Below are 21,363 nucleotides of genomic sequence, written 5' to 3' on the forward strand. Positions count from 1 at the left end.
AATGTGTCTGAAGAATTTTCCCAGATATTTTTTTGACTACACTTCCCAAACTCTTAAAACCATTAATAAAATTACCATTTTTTTAGCCTAAGTTCTACAGAAAGAATTTTTAAAATCAAGATTAAGTTATTAGAATATACATAACAACGTGTCAATTTTATGTTTCAGAACACTTTTGAGATCCAAGCTTATTTTCCCAGAGCCCGTTGGTACGACTACAGCACGGTAAGAACAAACCTATTTTGTGAAGAACCAGATTGGTCCATGCTGGCCAGAAGGGCAGCCAGCACTTTCTCCTGGCTTTGAGGCACATAATTTCTAAGGCAATCATTTTCAACCTTTCAACCAAGCAAGGTTTGCTAAAATAAAAGCATCCACGAAAGCATAAATAGGTAAAATCTGACATCCCATATCACACTGCCTTCTCTCTTAACTCCATCCCCACCTTTTCTGGAGAATACAGAGAAAAGAATAGCTTTCCAGAGTTTTTAACAATGCTGAAAATCAGAGATTTTCCTGCTTAGACTTGTGGTTTCTTGCTGACTTTCCAACATGCTGCCTTAGAAAGGAAAAACTTGTACGAAAGCATGCATCTATTCATTTCATCGATTTATCTGTCATCCTTACCTGCCTATCTTCTCTCTTCTAGGAATCTGGCAATACGTCAACAGGTTACTGGAAAACCCTGGAGGCTCCCCTTGACCACATCAACCTTCATATCAGAGGAGGCTACATCCTGCCTTGGCAAGAGCCTGCAATGAACACTCAGGCCAGGTAAGGAGGAGCAAAGGTGTTGCTGGCCTCACTTTGTCATAATGAGGTAGCCTTACAGGGGGCTCACCACCTTAACCAGGGCTCTGTGGGTAAATAAACCAAATAACAGACATTTCGTTGATTCAATTCTGTAAATGCCTTCTGAGTGGAATCTGGGGGAGGATGCATTCATTCATACAATCAGTCCTGGGGAGAACTTTTAGTGTAGGTCTGTGTCCAAGGCCTGGGACAAAAATTTCCTTGAAGGCAGTAGTGTGTGCCTCTTTCCACACTACTAAAAAAGTTGGGAATATTAATGAGCTCTTTGATTTGATGGCAACCCAAGGATGATTCAGTACTCCTTCCAAGGTCTACTTTGGTCAACTCAGGAGAGATTGTATACTTATATTTATGTAGTTATATTTTTATTTGTGTGTGTGTGTGTTAAATTAAGGAGAACACGTTATGTTAAGAGAGGCAGAGATAAAAAGACCAAGAACCATTCAAAAGGGGAGAAGTTAGCTCCACCTTGTGGTGTAAATCATGGTTTAACATGAAAGACAGCTTTGAGCTGAGCGTTAGATAAAAAGTAGGATTTGAAAACATGAAGACAGGGAAAGACATATTCTGGGATTATTAAAGAACCAAAGGTGAAAAGTGAGTTTGGTTTGGGGAAGAGCAAACCATTCAGTTTAATTGGAGCGAAGATAAGGGAGAGAGATGAAAGAAATAAAATTCAAGCAGGTTAGGACCAGATCCTGGAGGGCTGTAAATGCCAGGACAAGTACTTTGCATTTTATTCTATAGCAATCTGGAAGCTACTGAAGGGTTGTTGGGTGGTTTTCTTCCTAAGGAATTCACATCTTATCTTATTACTTATAATATGTGTGAAAGTAGAGTATGAATATTTCATTTTTAAGTGTCTATTTTTAATTCACACAAAGATCATGAGTAACAAGTTCATATTCATTATTACAAATGAAATCTTTAAGGGGTGTGTGGGTGACTCAGTCGGCTGAGCATCTGACTCTTGATTTTGGCTCAGGTCCTGGTCTCGTGGTTTGTCGGATTGGGCTCTGCACCTACAACGCAGCCTGCTTGGGATCTTCTCTCTCCCTCTGTCTCCCTGTCTCTCCTCTGCTTGTGTGTGCGCACGCATGCACCCTCTTTCTCTCCCTCCAAATAAATAAATAAACTTAAAAAAAATTAAATCTTTAAGAAATTAAATATTTTGAGATGTATTCAAATTAAAGGACATTGATTATACATATTTGGTGTTTATTTACCGCAATTATTTATAAGTCTCTACTATAAGAAAACCACCTCAAAATTTCAAACAAATATTTTCTTTTATTAAAATAATTTAAATATGACTGCACTTAATGAAAATTAGTTTGCATATACATCCTTTGAGATGTAATCCATTTCTATTTGCAAAATATATTTACATAGATCTATATCTAAGTACATCTCATTTTAATGATATTTATGTTTTCATCTGTTATATAAAATACATTTATGTGTAAAATTTTCAAAAACAAAATTTTTTTCTTAATGTTTATTTTTGAGAGAGAGAGAGAGAGAGAGAGAGAATGAGTGGGGTAAGGGCACAGAGAGAGGGAGACAGAGAATCTGAAGCAGGCTCTAGGCTCCATGCTGTCAGCACAGAGCCCAACGTGGGGTTCGAACCCACAAACTGTGAGATCACGACCTGAGCTGAAGTTGGATGCTTAACCGACTGAGCCACCCAGGTGCCCCACAAAATTCTTTTTTAAACTATCTAGGAAACTTTAATATTTAAGCAACATGCAATAAGCTCTTTTGTAAAGAAGATACATTTTTAATTATGAACTATTTTTGATTTTTGAAAGTTGAAGTTGTACCACATGTTTCATTAAATTTGTTTTTTTCTATTAGCTTTTAAGTATCTTGTATTTTATCTCATTTTACCTATTTTTAGAACTTTATGTGCAATTTTAATGTATTAAGTTTTTTGATTTGGTTGAGTAATATTTTCAACAGCATCTGTCCTTCATTCTTACAACCTATAATCTAGAGGAAAAAAAACTCCTTTTTTTTCCATAGTCGACAAAAATTTATGGGATTGATTGTTGCTTTGGATGACAATGGGAAAGCTGAAGGTCAGATATTCTGGGACGATGGACAAAGCATTGGTAAGTATGAGCTTTCCAGGCTCCCCCTACAGCATATGCAGAAAAACCATAGCTCAGGATAGAATTGGCATGAACTGGAAATGTTTCTCTAAACCTGTTTCTGCCACTGTTAATAAAGCGAATGTGTTGGGAGAATGCTTGCAATTTTTCCTGCTCTTTATATTACATTGTAATTACTGTAGAACAGTGTATGGTCCCCAGTTTTGAGGTTCAACAATGTGATGTTATGGAGTCAGCCAGGAGTGATCTATCTTTGTATAACTAACTGCCTTGCTCTGATAAAAGTGTGGATGCAAATATCATCCATTCTCAGTGGGTCACAGACTTGGCTTTGTTATTTGGACCAGCCATCTGTAACCAGACACCCTTTTCCTCCTAAGTAGGTTCACTGAGGAGACAAATTAGAGCTCAGAAAATTTCTTGGTGTTTCAGAAGTAGGGTATTAAGTACTGTCAAAAAAAAATGCTTATATCAATGAAATATTACTTTGTATGCCTTCTTTCTCCAATCTAGGGATATGACAGTGCTACCTTAGATAATTGGGGTTTGTCAATATAATCAGAGCATCCTCTTCCTTAGACGTTTCTGTAGACATACTGACACGCTGTTACCAACTGATGCCCATTTTCCATTCCTTATTACTGTAGACTAGAACATTCTAATCTTGCAATGGGTCACAGTTTATGAAATTATGGTTTGTTTTTCAGTGGTAATATCCTCCTTTTTGTTTTCTTCATTATGAGGGTAATATATTGTCATTAAAGAAAATATTTTAAAGACAGAAAACTAGAAAAAAGTAATAACATTTTTCCTATATTATTTTATATATTTCTTTTATATCTATTCTTTTATATATATTTTTTTGCTATATCCTTCTATATGCTTTCATGTGACGTAAGAAAATGTATAATTTTTTATATCGCTGAAAACATACTGCATATTTAATTTCTGAATCCTGTTTCTTTGCACTTAAAATAATGACAGAAATATGTCTAGATGTTATCATATACTTTTCATAAACACCATTATGATTGCCATATTCCAATGAAAGGATATGCTACAATTTATCTCACTTTCTATAATTGCTCTCTGTATAGGATACAGGATGTTTTCTGTTTTCATTGTTAATCAGCAACATCGAGGATTAACCTTTGTATGTCATATTATTTCCATAGGGTAGATTCTTAGAAGTGAAATTATTTTTTTAATCAACTTGACTGAGCTGTATTTACACAAAGTGTATCCATCCCACGTATACAGTTAAATGAGTTTTGACAAATATATACAGTTGTATTGCCACTACCACAGTCAAGATACAGAACATTTTCATAACTTGTAATTTCAAGACCCATTTGCATCTTTCCAGTGAACTTCCCCCTCACCCCTGCCCACTCCCAACCTCCAGTTCCAGGCCCTGCAATCACCGATCTGCCTTCTGTCACTATAGATTAGATCTGTCTTCTCTAGGTTTTACGTAAATAGAATTATACAGGGCTTATTCTTTTTGTGCTTAGTTTCCTTCACTTAGCAAAATGATGTGTGGTCACAAAATGTTTTGCCATATTGTGGCATGTAAAAGTAGCTTATTACCTTTTTGATTCCTGAATAACATTCCATTGTATGGGTATACCAGAATTTGTTTATCCATTTGCTAATTGGTGAATATTTAAGTTGTTTTATGTTTTTTACCATTATGCATAAAACTGCCATGATTATTTGAGTATAAGTCATTTTGTAATCCTATGTTTGCATTTTCTTTGGGTGAAAACCTGGAAGTGAAATTGCCAGGCTGGGCCATGTGATAAGCATATATTTAACTTTTGAAGAAACAGCCCTATTATTTTCTAAAATGGCTATACTCCTCCCCCTTACTAACGGCAATATTTCAGGGTTCCAATTTCTCACATCTTCACTAACACTTGGTATTGTCAGTTTTTAAAATCTTAACTCTTTTGGGGGCACCTGGGTAGCTCAGTTGGTTAAGCTTCCAACTTCGGTCATCATCTCATGGTTTGTGGGTTCAAGTCCCACACTGGGCTCTGTGCTGACAGCTCAGAGCCTGGAGCTGTTTCAGATTCTGTGTCCCCCTCTCTCTCTGCCCCTCCCCTGCTCATGCTCTCTCTCTCTCTCTCTCTCTCTCTCTCTCTCAAAAATAAATAAACATTACAAAATTTTTTAATTTTAACTATTTTAGTGGTACATAGTGCATCTCTGCCTGGACTTAATTTGCATTTCCTTGACATTGAACATCTTATGTTTATTGGCTCTTTGTATATCTTCTTATTGAGGTATCATTTCAAGTCATTTGCCTATTTTTTATTGGGTTATCTTTTTATTATTAAGCTATTTATTATATTTATTATAAGAGTTATGTATACCAGCTTTTATCAGATACAATTTGCATTGCCCTGTCTATAACTCACCTATACAATTCTTCTATAGCATCTTGCAAAAAACAAACTTTAATTTTTATAAAAGTCCATTTTTTCCATGCCTTTCTTGACGAAAAGATCTGTACTTCTTGCGTCTTGGCCTAAAATGTATTCTGGTACCAAGTCTAACATGTGGGAGGAGTGTTTCCCCCATGTCAACTAGTAATTCTGGGACATTAACTAGTGTCCTTCAACTCAACCCAAATCCTACACTATCTACCTGGAAATAGCATCTGATCCCATAGGTTAAGTGCTCAGTCCCATAAAACTGCCTCCTCCTCCCTCTCCCACTTCACATTCCTCCCACTCCAGATTGGAAGTTCCAACAACTCCTGCTTGGGATTCAGACACCACTTTCAAGTCCACTGTTACCTGTCCTTCAGACCAACTGGCTATAAATCAGAAGTTCCCACAACCTCCTTCTCAGTTTCAGTTAATTTGCTAGAGCAGCTCCCAGAACTTAGAGAAACATTTTACTTACTAGATTACCAGATTATTATCAAAGAATATAAGCCAGGAACAGCAAGTGGAAGAAATGCATAGGGCAAGGTATGTGGGAAGGGGCTCAGAGCTTCCATGCCCTCTCCAGAGGCAGTATTTTTCCCAGATCTCTACATGCTCACCAGTACGGAAGCTCTCCAAGCCCCATCCTTCTGGCGTTTTAAGGAGGCTTCGTTATCTTGGCATCATTGGCTACATTATTGGCCATTGGCGACTGATACCATTTCTAACTCCTCTGCCCTTGCAAGGGTCTCATGGTGGGGCTGGAAGTTCCAGCCCTCAAATAACAGGTTTGGTTCTCCTGGCAACCAGCCACGACCCTGAGGTGCTTTCCAAAAGTCACCTCCTTAACATGACAAAAGATACTTTGTTTTCATCAGTTAGGAAAAAATCCAAGGGTTTTAAGAGTTCTGTGCCAGAAGAAGACCAAATACAAATTATACGTCGCAACATCACTTGGTCTAACTCAGGGTTACAGAGATTTTTCTCCCTCCTATATTTTTGAAGATTTACAGTTTTAGCTTTTACATGTAGGACTTTCAGCTATTTTGTATTAAATTCTGTCTGTACATAATGGTGAAGGCTCATTCTCCCCCCCCGCCCTCCCCCCCCGAGTGTTTCCATTTGATCCAGAGCCTTTCCCCTGTTGTATTATCTTGACACTTTTATCAGCTGTGAATAGGTCATGTATGGCTGAAAGTCTATTTTTGGATTATTCTGTTTCATGGATCTGTACGTTTATACTTATGCCAATGCCACGCTGCGTTAACTAATGTGGGTTCAAAATTGTTTTAAAAAGTAGTAATTAACAAAAACTTGCTAGAATTTTTGCCTGCAATTACACTGATTCTATAAATCAATTGGGAATGTCTACCTATCACTTTTAATTACGTTGGCCTGTTTATCTCACTGTTTTGTAGTTTTCAGTGCATGGGTCTTACACATATTTCGTTAAATATATCGCAAGTATTTCCAAGGTTTTGATAATATTGCAGATGGCACTTTAAATGTCTTCTCAGTAAATGGATACTTCTTATAGCCTCATACTCATTTAATATAGTATATAAAGAGCTATTTTTCAAATGACTCAGTTGCTCATTTAGAGGTGGAACCTGGCTAAAGAGAGGACTATGAAAGAATAAGATTACTCTTTTTCAAAGTTCAATTTAGTCTTCGATTAGTTCTGTAAAGTTCAATGTGATAAGTAAACTCCATGGAGAGGAACGTGGAATGTGGCATTCCATAGATCTGGATTCAGATACCATTTCAATCATTTACTGGTTGTGTGTCTTTTTTTTTTTTTAATGTTTATTTTTGAGAGAGACAGAGAGAGACAGAGCGTGAGTTGGGGAGGGGCAGAGAGAGAGGGAGACACAGAATCCGAAGCAGTTTCCAGCCTCTGAGCTGTCAGCATAGGGCCTGACTCACAAACCATGAAATCATGACCTGAGCCTAAATCGGACACTTAACCGACTGAGCCACCCAGGCGCCCCAATTGGTTGTATGTCTTTTGGAAAGATGCCTAACGTTTCTTTGCCAGCATTTTCTCATCTTTAACATCTAGAAACCTCTGCTTATCATATAGACTTTTTTATGCAGACAAAATGATTTAATGTGTAGAGAGAATTCCTGGCACATGGATACTGAATAAAACATATCATTAATATACAAGGTAAATAAAATTCCAGGATAAGCCTTTAAGATGCATTACATTCAAATCAGTGTGGTTAATGTGACCACAGAAAGTCTATAAGTCAGAGAAAGGAGATTAACCAAGTACCTACTAGATTTTAAGAGAGTTAACAGGCTTAAGGCAGCTGGGTGGCTCATTCCATTGAGCACCCCTCTCTTGATTTTGGCTCAGGTCATGATCCCAGGGTCATGGGTTCGAGCCCCATGTAAGACCCTGAGTGTGGAGTCTGCTTAAGATTCTTTCTCCCTCTGCCCCTCCCCCCTGCTTGCATGAGCTCTCTCTCTGTTAAAAAAAAAAGAAAAGAGAGAGTTGCAGACTTGAACCTCATAAGAGAATAATATGCTACGATGCATTTTTAAATTTAAGAACTGTATTTATTAATGACCTAGAATGTTCCCAATCTTAAACCTATGTGAAGGATGAAATTTTAATCAAGGATTTGTTTGGTGAGTGACAAATTTCAGCAAAAGGAGTTAGTTGCTGTGACGAGGTATTCAACACTGTATCAGTGCCCTCTTGCCAAGGTCACTGCCAACTATTTGCATGCCAGCTGTATGCTTGGGTGATTGGGCAGGGAGCAATTCCATTATCATGGTATGGATCATGGGAAATAAAGTCAGTTTAGAGAATGATGAGAGATAATGAGATTAATTTTGCACACTTGGATTTTGAGATGCCTGTGGAGCCTCCTGGTGGAGCAGGGATTTGGAAATATGGGTGTGATGCCAGCAAGACTGAGGGACCCACAGAGTGATAGGCCTGGGAGTGTTATGACAAATAGAAATGATACACTGGATTGGATTGATCTGGTAGAAGATTTTTTTTTAATATATATTTTTAGGGGCACGTGGGTGGCTCGGTCAGTTAAGCATCTGACTTTGGCTCAGGTCATGATCTCACAGTTTGTGTGTTTGAGCCCCATGTCAGACTCTGTGCTGACAGCTCAGAACCTGACATCTGCTTCAGATTCTGTGCCTCCCTCTCTCTCTGCCCCTCCCCAGCTCACGTGCGTGCTCTCTCTTTCTCTCAAAAATAAATATTAACATAAATTTTAAATAATATATATATTTTTGTAAAAGAAGTAATACCCTTTTTTTGTTGTTCTTGGGCCTTCAACTTTTTTTGGTAATGGCTTTATTGAGATATAATTCACACAGTGTGTAATTTACCCATTTAAAGTGTACAATTCAGTGGTTTTAGTATATTCACCAAGTTGTATAACAATTACACAAGCAATTTTAGAACAATTTATTTACCCGCCAAATAAGCCCTCCACCTTGTAAATACCACCCTTCAATCCTTCCTTACCCTGCCCCCATTCTTTCCAGCCCCAGAAAATGCAGTCCTAGGCATTTACTGATCTGTTGCTATACATCTGTGTATGCTAGATATTCCCTATAAATGGAATCATGGACTCATATAAATTGAATAAATGTGGCCTTTTGTTACTGGTTTCTTTCACTTAACAGAATGTTTTTAAGGTTCCACCATGTCGTAGCATGTATCTATACTTCATTTCTTTTATATGGCTGAATAATAAAACTTTGGATGAAAATACCACATTTTACACATCCATTTATCAGTTGGTAGACATTTGTGTTGTTTCTACTTTTTCACTATTAGGAAAAACGCTGCTATGAACATCTGTGTGCAAGTTTTTGTATAGACCTACTTTGTTTTTCAATTCTCTTGGGTACATACCTAGTAGTGGAATTTCTAGGCTATACAGTAAGTCTATGTTTACTTTTTTGGAAACCCCCAGATCCTTTTCCAAAGAGGCTGTACCATTTTACTTTCCTTCAGCAGTGCATTAGGGTCCAGTTTCTCCACATCCTTGTCAACACTTACTGTCTTTTTGAGTCTAGTTGTCTTCGTGGGTGTGAAGTAATATGTCATTGTGGTTTTGGTTGATTTGCATTTCCCTAATCACTAATGCCATTGAACATCTTTTCATGTACTTACTAGCCATTCACATATCTTCTTTGGAGAAATGTCTGTTAATATCCTGTGTCAATTTTTACAATAGATTGTCTTTTTATTATTGAATTGTAAATGTTTTTATAAAAAAACATTCTAGATACAAGTCCCTTATTAGACATATGATTTGCAAATATTTTCTCTCATCCAGTGGATTGTCTTTTCACTTTGTAGTGTCCTTTTGAAGCACAAAAGGTTTTCATTTTGACGAAGTCAAATTTATTTTTTTGTTGCTTGTGCTCTTTGTGGTATACTAAGAAACTATTGCCAAATCCAAGATCAAAAAGATTTACCCTTTTTTTCTTCTAAGACTTAAATAGTTTAGGGGACACCTGGATGACTCAGTTGGTTAAGCATCAGACTTTGGCTCAGGTCATGATGTCACAGTTCAGGATTCAAGCCCTGCATGAGACTTTCTGCTCTCAGCCAGAGCCTGCTTGGGATCTTCTGTCTCCCTCTAGCTCTCTGCCCCTCCCCCACTCCCAAAAATAAACATTAAAAAAAAAAGAATTTTAAGAGTTTAAGCTCTCACATTTAGATCTTTGGTCCATTTTGTGTTGATCTGTGTATATGGTGTGAGGTAGAATCCAAGTTCATTACCTTGCATGTGGATATCCAGTTGTCCCAGCATAATATGTGAAAAGACTATTCTCCATCATGAATTGTTTTGGGACCCTTAATGAAAATCAACTGATTTTAAATATGAAGATGTATGTATATTTTATATATATGTGCATATATTTATATTATACATATTAAACATAAATAGAATTATGGACACAGAAATAAATCTTCATCATATTACTGTATATATTTACATATACATATACACATAGTTACATATACTTATATATACATATACTATATTTATTACTATATATTTATATTACTATATATATTTACATATATATACTATATATTACTATATATATTTGCATATATACACATATATTACTATATATATTTACATATACATATACACATAGTTACATATATTTATATATACATATACTATATTTATTCTCATGCCAGTACTACAGTCTTGATTACAGTTGCTTTGAGTAAATTTTGAAATCAGGAAGCAAGAGTTCTCCAACTTTCTTCTTTTTTAAGAAAGTGCATTTTTTTTTTTTTTTGAGCAGGTTCCTTCAACCTTGGTAGTACTAACATTTGGGGCTAGATAATTCTTTGTTGCTCATGGTGGCATGACTGTTAATTAAAAGATGTATAAGGGCAAGAACAAAACATGAAATGAAACTGTCTTTTAAGAAATAGGAGTTACAGAAGCCACATGAGAAGAATGAGTAAAGTAGACATCTACTAAGGATGATTTCAAGGAGGGGATGTGTGGGGAAAGGTGTAAAAACCTGAATATTGTGAAGAGATATTTAGATTTAATATACTGTGTCACTGGTGACTCTGAAAAGATCAGAATCAGTAAAAAAAAAGAAACATAGTAACTGAAGTGTAGGAGATGTTGGATTGAATTATGAGTTGAGTACACGGACATAACAAACAGAGGCTACCTTTTTTGAGATAAGATGGCACTAAAAAGGAGATGTGGAGATGCGGTTGCTTGATATAGAGTCTAGTAAAAGGGATAGTCAGAATGGAGTACTTTGGAGCCTAATTGGAGCCTGGAGGAGCAGAGAGGGTCTGGGGAAGAACTGATGGACTAAGTTTTGTAGAGGCAGGAGGGCTTGTGAACTAGAGCACTGTGGTGGGATGATCTAAGAGTAGGGAGAGAAGAATAATGAAGATGCAGATAATGATAGTGAACAATACATTTTGAGCACTTATTCTGCTCATGCAGCATGCCATGAACTAGGTACTATTATTATCTCCATTTTACAGGTGACAGAATGTTAAGTTACTTGCCTGAGCTTGTACAACAACTAAGTATGAGAGCAGGGATTTGAATCCATGCCAATCTGACTTGAAAGCCTGAATTCCTCACCACTGTCCTCTGCTTTGAGCCTTTACCATCATAGCCATGTCAACTCTCATGGCTACATGCTTGCTATTTCAGCACAGAAAAAAGCGATCACTAGCCTCCATGTTTCCTCATCTGGGGTATCTATCCTGAGTTCAACCAAGATTTTCCACTTTTATAACCACTTTTTATAACCACTTGACCCATACTTGAAACATCCTCTTATCTGTACATCCCCATACTACCCTGGGGTGAAATAGTCCCTTGGCTACTATCCTTAGTGTTCCTCAGAGAGGTCATGATTATCCTGATCAGTGACTGTGACCCCGTTGACTGAATGCAACATTATCTGCTATAGTTGAAGCAACGACTAGTCACTTACTCTTTTTTTCTTACTTGCAGATACCTATGAAAATGGAAACTATTTCTTGGCAAACTTTATAGCAGCTCAGGTAAGACTATTTTTATTGAATTTTATAAATCCATTCCCAGTCAGCTGCAGGTTAAGTGTTATCAGTTAACTGTATTGAAATAATACTCTGCCTCTTAGGAGGAGGAACTTCCTGCCTTTACATTTATAATTTGGGTCTGTTGATAACTAATATAAGGATAGTCCTTGTTTTGACAATTACCCAATATGCCATCATTCTCTAAAAAGATGCTTGTAATTCATATAATGCTGGTTACAAAATGAGTCCTTAAATGTACAACATGTTTTCTGGGGATGAAACAGCATTTCTTGGCTAATAATATTTTGCAGGATAAATGCTAGATCAGTTATCTATTGCATAACAATGGTGTGTAACAAACAACCTCAAAACTTCAGCAGTACGTAACAATACATACTTATTTAGCTCATGAGTTTGTAGTGTTCGGAAGTTCTGGTCAGATGTTATGGGCTGGACCTGCCTGATCTTGGCTGGCTCACATGCATCTGCGCTCAGTTGCGGAACTGTTAGGCTACTAGGGTGATCCTGACTGTGCTCACTCATACCTGTCAGCTGGCTCTTCGATGGCCTAGGATGGCCTTATGGGCAGGTCTGGGCATGACCTTTTCATGACCTCAGAAGAGGACAAAAACAGTAGTGGAAATGCTTGAGCACTTTTTAAAATCTCCAATTTGCAGCAAGTTGACTACTATCCTATTAGCGAGGGAGAGTTACATGGCCAAGCTCAAAGACAAAGGTGGAATAGAACGCCCCATCCAGAGAGAGGGCATTGCCAAAATTACATAGAAAAGGGTATGGATAGGGAAGGGTGAATAATTAGAGAAATTAATACAACCAATCTACCAGGCATGTTAAATGATCATTCTATGTCAGACCTGGAATTTGCTTCTCTATAATTTTTACCTATTTGCATTTAAGGAATAGTATAACACAAATCTATTGTCTTTTATACATAATACTGCTTCAGGGATTTGAAGATGTCCATTGTGTATACTCTCTGTCTTCTCTCAGAATTATACATCTGCAGGCAAACTTCACACTTCTCCTGTTTTGTGCTTCTATGGGTTTCCAGATCTGATTATTCTGTTTCGACCACAATTAGTCTAGATTCCTCTTAAAACATGGTACCCAGGACTGAGAGAATATCTTATTAGAGCTGCATTAGCCAATATGATAGCTACTAGCCACATGTGACCATTGAGCACTAGAAATGTGACCATCTTAACTTGAAATATTTGAAAGATTGTAAAATACCTCATTAATATTTTTATATTGAATAAATGTTAAAAATAATAACATTTGGGATATATTGGGTTAAATAAAATGTATTTTTAAATCAATTTCTCCTATTTCTTCTTACTTTAAAAATATGTGGCTATGAGAACATTAACAATTACATATATGGCTCACATTGATTTAGAAGCCCTGGATTTTAGTTCTATTTCTACTGCTAACTAGTTATTTAACCTAGGGAAGGCAACTTCCCCTGTTTAATATGTGTTTCTTGATGATAAAGCGCCTGCAAATAGTTTCTAACTCTAATATTCCATTCTTCTGTTATTCTAAACAAGGGATAAATAAATTTGTATTTCTCTGTGACACTTGATGGAATTTTTTCTAAGGATCAGTGGCTTGAAATGAAAGAACGCTTCTAACTTTCCCTGTGGGTAATTATCAGTGGTGTTGAGGGGTGCCTGGGTGGTTCAGTCAGTTACGCCTCTGACTCTTGATTTGAGCTCAGGTCATGATCTCACGGTTCATGAGTTCGAGTCCCACGTTGGGCTCTGTGCTGACAGCACAGAGTCTGCTTGGGATTCTCTGTCTCCCTTTCTCTCTGCCCCTCCCCCCCGTGCTCGCTCTCTCTCAAAAATAAATAAATAAACTTTAAAAAAATTACCAATGGTGTGCTGGCTGGTACGGGGTTATGCGGGTGTGGGGCTGATTTGTAGCATTTGCTAATTCCTGTGGTGTAAGTACTCCCACCATTTTAGCCAATTTCAAGCTATCAACTGGCCTGCAAAATTCTAGGCAACTTAACCGTAGGGTCTCTTGAATCAGTAAGTGCCAACTGGCTTCAGCACACCCATTTACTTCAAGTTCTATCCATTTGTCTTAATTTCCCCTTGATTCTGCTTGTGCAATCAGTCTCAAAGTCTTATTAAATTCTCCATAAAGAAAATTGAACATATTTTTTTTTCTTTCTACTGTTGCCAGTTAAGGAGTTTATACCATCATTCTATTGCCACTATCCCCTTGATTTATTGTATAAAATCTTCATTTTCCTATCTTACATTGTAACCAGTCTTATTCCAGTTGGCTCAGCACCAGCTACCGTAGCTCTTGCGCTCAATGAATGTGCCTTTCTTCAACGTGTCCCTGCCCCCATTCCCTTTCTCATTTTACCTTTATAACTCCATCCATCCTTCCAGGCTTCCTGAAGTTCCATGTCCTTCCTAAGTCCTCTCTTGACCACCCTATTCCACAGTGATTTCTCCTTTCTCTCAACACCCATGACAAATATTCACTATGATTTTCTTTTTTTTTTAATTTAAACTTTAGCTTGTTAACATATAGTGCAATATTGGTTTCAGGAGTAGAATTTAGTGATTCATCACTTAACATATAACACCCAGTGCTCATCCCAACAAGTGCCCTCCTGAATGCCCAATCACCATCTAGCCCACTCCTCACCTACTTCCCTCCATCAACCCTCAGTTTGTTCTCTGTTGTTAAGGGTCTCTTGTGGTTTGTTTCCCTCTCTCTTCTTTTTTTTTTCATTTAGGCCTTAATCATGCTCTACATTGCCACTTATCTCACATTGGTTTAACCCTTGTGTTGATGCTTAATCAAGTTCGTGATTTAGTCAAGTCCCTATATTTGTTGCAAACTGTCCTTAGTCTAGGGACTGTTTGCCATAATTCTTTGTTCACCCTGTGTTAACTCACACAGTACAATGCTCAGAGCCCCATCATGATTCCAAACGTATCTATATCATTTAGCTGCTCACTTCACTCCCAGAGCCTGTTTCCTCATGTAAAACTGAGATAATGATGCTTTCTTTTCAAGATCCTTATAAGAATTAGTAACAGTATAGGTAAAATAACTTTCGTAATGTTGGCATTATCAAATTTGTTGTAGCAGGTACTCAGGAAGTGTTTCTTCATGAGGTGTTTAAGAATTAAAACAGCAAACCAGCACAACAATACTAATTTGAGGTTTCTTAACATTTTAAAGTGAAGTATAGTCTATCAGCAGACGTATTAAGTATTTTTTTTCTTTTTACATATTCTTCATAGAACATATTGCAAATCCAGACCGTGCACAATAAGTATTTGAGTGACTCAAATCCACTGAAAGTTGGATATATTAAAATCTGGGGGCTAAACTCTACTTATGTGACACAAGTCACTTTTACTTATGACAACAAGCAATTCATGGAGAAGAATTTCAAGAGTGACCCTTACAATCAGGTATGTCTCAAAGGAATATTATCATATTATAAGTTAAATTTATTATTCTGCCAAATTATCACCACTATTATCATTCTTTTATGTGCTTCTATTTGAAAGGCTATAGAGATATGTGCAATAGTATGTTCATGAAAAATTGTGAGTATCGAATCCTGTTGTGAAATGTGCAACGTCGGCAGTCTTCCCAATGTAGTCCAGGGATCAATGTTTAGTAGTCTGATGAAATCCTTTCCATGTGTTTCCCAGAAATGGTGCTATGTGTTAAGTAAAGTTAGCCTCTCGGGCTAGCATCACAAAATTTATTTGCTTCTGTGAAAGAGGCTAAAACAAAAGAAGAGTGATCCCATAAAAATTGTTGGAGATTTTCTCCCTTCTTCCTGAAATTACTCCCAGGGAAATTAACCCCTGGTCAAATTGATAGATCTTGTAGGTTGGTGAAAATTGGCAGTAAACTGTGGTCATCATCAAAGTGAATATGTCCCACCTGTGATGTGAGGTAAAATTATTTGGTTAACAAAACGGAGTGACATAAATAGCAGATGCTACTAGACCCTCTACCAGGGTCTGCTGTAGGAGATGCCTATGCGGAAGACAAATTACCAGCAGAGGTACCAAGAGTAACCACAGAGGGAAAGGTATCCCACGTTAGAACACTAGACCTGTCCTAAGTATGAACTAGTGACTCTTAGGTGGTATCATTCAGAAGGGAAAATAGGTAAGTATAATTCCTGTTTTCCAAGCAGTGAAAGAGTGACCTGCTAATATCTGGATTGTGGAAAACGCCCCTCTGAACACTAAGATAGCTTCTCTCTCTCTAGTCCTTTCTAATTATCTACTTCAACACATTTTTCCTGGACTATTGTGTTCAAGACCACCCTGGTTAAGACTGATGCAGAAAATTTCTCAACACCTTCTTTTTAGGAAACTTAGTAGCATATCAGATGCCTATTATATGCCAGGCACTTATACTCAGCATTGGGGATGGTGAAACATGAAACCAGCCTGCCTTTGGGAAAGTTAAAATCTAGTGGCAAAGCAATGAGATTTTAATACATGTTGGTTTTTATCAAAGCCTCGAATACTTGAAAGCAATGTGGTTTGGCCTGATGAACTGGAAAGACACAGATTTCCAGCACAGGGATCATGTACACAACATATCCTTCTGTTTATCTGTCTAGAATCAGTGACCTGGAAAGGAATCTATATCCTTTTATTACTCTCTGGAAAAAGAGTGAATACATCTGTTTTTGTTAAATTATAATTTGAAATATGCCTTAAATATAATGTTTAAGTAGTTCTGAAACACCAACTTTATCTCTTATTTTCTGGCAGATACTAACAATTCAATTGACTGACAAGATTATCAACCTGGAAAAACTAACTGAGGTTACCTGGATATACGGTGGCCCTATAATTTCCACTACACCTATGACAAGTACCTTCCCGACAGAGTCTCTACATCCTTCTACAGTTACGACTAAGGCTACCACTTTTGAAACTGTTATCACTAGTTCTGCGAGTACTACTACGACTCTTCCTATCACAACCACTCCTTTCCCAACAAGTACTATGGAAGATACAACAAATACTACTATTACTAATAGCACTACACCATCCTCTACAAGTACCCCTACTGCTAGCACTAGTACTCTTCCTATCACAACCACTCCTTTCTCAACAAGTACTATTGAAATGACAACTAGTACTACCAGTTCTGATCCCACTACACCATCCTCTACAAGTACCTCTGCTGCTAGTCCTAGTACTCTGCCGATCACAACCACTCCTTTCCCAACAAGTACTATTGAAGTGACAACAAGTACTGCTGGTCCTGATACCCCTACACCTGCTGCTACAAGTGCTACTAGTAGTATTAGTACTCTTATCACAACCACTCCTTTCGCAACAAGTACTATTGAAGTGACAACTAGTACTGCTGGTGCTGATACCACTACACCTGCTGCTACAAGTACTACTACTAGTAGTAGTCCTAGTACTCTGCCTGTCACAACCACTCCTTTCCCAACAAGTACTATTGAAATGACAACTAGTACTGCTGGTCCTGATACCACCACACCTGCCCCTACAAGTACTACTAGTAGTATTAGTACTCTTATCACAACCACTCCTTTCCCAACAAGTACTATTGAAGTGACAACTAGTGCTGCTGGTCCTGATACCACCACACCTGCCCCTACAAGTACTACTACTAGTAGTAGTACTAGTGCTCTGCCGATCACAACCACTCCTTTCGCAACAAGTACTATTGAAGGGACAACTAGTACTGCTGGTGCTGATACCACCACACCTGCCCCTACAAGCACTACTACTAGTAGTATTACTAGTACTCTGCTGATCACAACCACTCCTTTCTCAACAAGTACCACTGAAGTGACAATGAGTACTACCAGTTCTGATGCCACTACGCCATCCTCTACAAGTACTCCTGCTGCTAGTACTAGTACTCTGCCGATCACAACCACTCCTTTCGCAACAAGTACTATTGAAGGGACAACTAGTACTGCTGGTGCTGATACCACCACACCTGCCCCTACAAGCACTAGTACTAGTACTAGTACTCTGCCTATCACAACCACTCCTTTCCCAACAAGTACTATTGAAGTGACAACTAGTACTGCTGGTCCTGATACCCCTACACCTGCTGCTACAAGTACTACTACTACTAGTAGTACTAATACTCTTCCTGTCACAACCACTCCTTTCCCAACAAGTACTATTGAAGTGACAAGTACTACCAGTTCTGATGCCACTACACCATCTTCTACAAGTACCCCTACTGCTAGCACTAGTACTAGTCCTTTGCAAACAAGTACTATTGAACTTACAACTAGTACTACTATTACTAATACCATTACACCTTCCCCTACAAGTACTATTTCTAATACTACGCTTCCTATTACAACCACTCCTTTCCCAACAAGTGCTAGTGAAGCTACAACTAGTACTTCTGGACCTGATACCACTACACCTGCCCCTCTAACTATGAATGCTAGCACTAGTACTCTTCTTATCACAACCACTGCTTTCCCAGCAAGTACTATTGAATTTACAACCAGCACTACATATCCTGATACCACGACACCCACCCCTACAAGTATGACTGCTAGTACTACTCCTCTTCCTATCACTCCCACTCCTTTCCCAACAAGTATTACTGAAGCTATAGCTAATGCTACCTATTCTCATGTCACTATACCATCCTCTACAAGTATTCCTACTGCTAACACTAGTACTCTTCCTGTCACAACCACTCCATTCCCAACAAGTACTATTGAACTTACAACTAGTACTATTATTCCTAATACCACTACACTGTCCCCTACAAGTACCACTGCTAGCACTAGTACTCTTCCTGTCACAACCACTCCTTTCCCAACAAGTACTACTGAAGTTACCACTAGTACTACCCATCCTGATACCACTACACCTTCCCCTACAACTACGGCTAATGCTACTACTACTCTTCCCATTGCAACAGCTCTTTTCCCTACAAGTACTATTGAAGTTACAACTAGTACTACTATTCCTGATACCACTATACCATCTGCTACCAGTACTACTGCCAATACTAGTAGTATTCATCCTATCACAACCACCCCCTTCCCAACAAATACTACTGATGCTAGCACCAATACTAGTGTTCTTATTACCGCTACTCTTTCCCCAATAAGTATCGATACCACTACCATTAATAATAGTGTTTTAATTACACCCACTGCTTCTCCTATGAATGCGGGTGATAATACTACTAACAACAGTTTTCCTATTACAACTCCTTTTTCTGTAAGTACTTATGATACAAACACTGCTATTGCTATGGTAACGACTTCTTTTACAAGTACTGATGTTGCTAGCGCTGGCAACCACACTCCTATTACCAGTTCTCCTTCCCTTACGATATCCGGTGGGAATAGCACTAGCATTACTATTCCTACAACGTCTACTCCTTCTTCGACAGATATTTATTCTCCTAGCACTAGTGTAATAGCTAATACCACCACCAACACTGTAAACGGCACAGGGCATGCAGTAAATATTACTGATGCAGATAACTCTAACAGTGTTCCATATAACACTACCCATGTTTCTATTCCAAATGCTACAATGGCCTCAGACACATTAATGACTGTTCTTCTAGACACAGCAGCTCACAATCAGGTAACAGCCAACTCTGCAGTTAGTTATTTACCTATTGTTGCAACTAATGCTACCACAGATAGTACAAATATTACCATATATGCTTTAAACACTACCATTCTTGATAGAACAACAATGGATGCTTCTACTCCTGTATCTACCTACATTGCAAACACCATAAATGCTACTCTAGTTCCATGATTACTACTCGAAGCAGGACAGTTACTATGGACATCTCTTTAAAAAAACTATTACAGGGGCACCTGGGTGGTTCAGCTGGCTAAGAGTCTGACTCTTGATTTCAGCTTAGGTCATGATCTCACATTTCATGAGATCAAGCCCTGCACTGGGCTCTGCACTGACAGTGTGGAGCCTGCTTAGGATTCTCTCTCTCTCCCCCTTTCTCTCTGCCACTCCCCAACTCTTACATGTGCACACACACACACATACCCTCTCCAAATAAATACATAAACTTGAAAAAAACAAGTATTACAGATATAAAAAATGAATGAACAGATACATGATCTTATGCTACGTAAGTTTTCACAAATGTTAACATTAGCTTTTACATATATGGCTATTCTGAGCACTGTAAACTTTGCAGATATGTCTAAAGATGTATCCATGACTACTTTTATAAGTGTAATTAAAGAAGGCATGGATACTTCTTTTGCAGCCAGAATATATACTCCTATTTTGAAAATTATAACTCCTGTAGTCCCAGCAATTAAACTGTAGATATGTTATACATCTTTGCTAGAGACTTCATAGATAATTTTGGTAGCTCAGATAATACGATATTAGGCTCTGTAAATACTATTGTTTTAGGTGTAGTTATTGAAGTAACCTAACTTATTCTTGGGTTATAAGACATGATACCATAACTGACAGCACTGGTGATATGGGGCACTCACATGGCCAATAAAGCAACAGTTATTAATATCATAGTAGATTATTTAATTAGCAATGTTAAAAAATAATGCTTTATTTTCTTAGGGACTTTCCCACATACCATGGCTACCAATATAGCAATTCACTATTACACATCTTGAAAGTATTATTGCTTCTAAAGCAATCCTACATCCTAGCTATAACTATAGATATGGAAAGTGCTATCATTATAGATCTTGTACATACTTTGACTCCAGGAACTAAAATAATTACATTAAAAATATGATTACTTTTGGGGCGCCTGGGTGGCTCAGTCGGTTAAGCGTCCGACTTCAACCCAGGTCACGATCTCGAGGTCGGTGAGTTCAAGCCCCGCATCAGGCTCTGGGCTGATGGCTCAGAGCCTGGACCCTGCTTCCGATTCTGTCTCCCTCTCTCTCTGCCCCTCCCCCGTTCATGCTCTGTCTCTCTCTGTCTCAAAAATAAATAAACATTAAAAAAAATTTAAAAAAAATGATTACTCTTACTACTATAGGAAATAAAATTGTGATTGTAGATGTTAAAAACATAACTTCCTAAACTTTGCAACCACTACTTCCATAAGTGCTACTGATAGTCTTACTACAAATTTGAGAAGTACTTTTATGTGCAGATATTAAAAGTACTTCCAGGTAATTACAGTTCATCTTAGGAGATCATTTTAGGCCCTTGATGTTACCCTGAATGGCTGGATTCACTTACAAGTCTCTAACTCTTCTGTAGACCAGAAATCACGCAGATGGAGATGGATACTTAAAAATATGGCATAGGAGAGATAGTCTCTGCCCTGGGGTCAGAGTTCTTGTTTACTTTTTCTCTTACCTACCAGCTTTTCCATTATATTCCACCATGAAGACTCTTTCAGCATGTTCTTGGTCTTTCATATCCAAATT

At 37.8% G+C, this 21,363-nt stretch overlaps 1 protein-coding gene across 1 annotated transcript in view; it reads left to right on the plus strand.

Annotated features, from left to right (window-relative positions):
* LOC109269136 (probable maltase-glucoamylase 2) overlaps nt 1-21,324 on the plus strand; it is an 86,647-nt gene extending 65,323 nt beyond the window's left edge. Inside the window, exons 43-48 of the mRNA XM_053896769.1 lie at nt 169-225; nt 650-774; nt 2,839-2,927; nt 11,866-11,915; nt 15,209-15,382; nt 16,715-21,324. Coding sequence (XP_053752744.1) covers nt 169-225; nt 650-774; nt 2,839-2,927; nt 11,866-11,915; nt 15,209-15,382; nt 16,715-19,741 — 3,522 coding nt within the window. The 3' untranslated portion in view covers nt 19,742-21,324. The remainder of the gene's footprint in view (nt 1-168; nt 226-649; nt 775-2,838; nt 2,928-11,865; nt 11,916-15,208; nt 15,383-16,714) is intronic.
* The last annotated feature ends 39 nt before the right edge of the window (nt 21,325-21,363 follow it).

Source organism: Panthera pardus, unplaced genomic scaffold (assembly GCF_024362965.1).
Source record: "Panthera pardus isolate Hobbes unplaced genomic scaffold, ASM2436296v1 HiC_scaffold_8, whole genome shotgun sequence".
Lineage (NCBI taxonomy): Eukaryota > Metazoa > Chordata > Mammalia > Carnivora > Felidae > Panthera > Panthera pardus.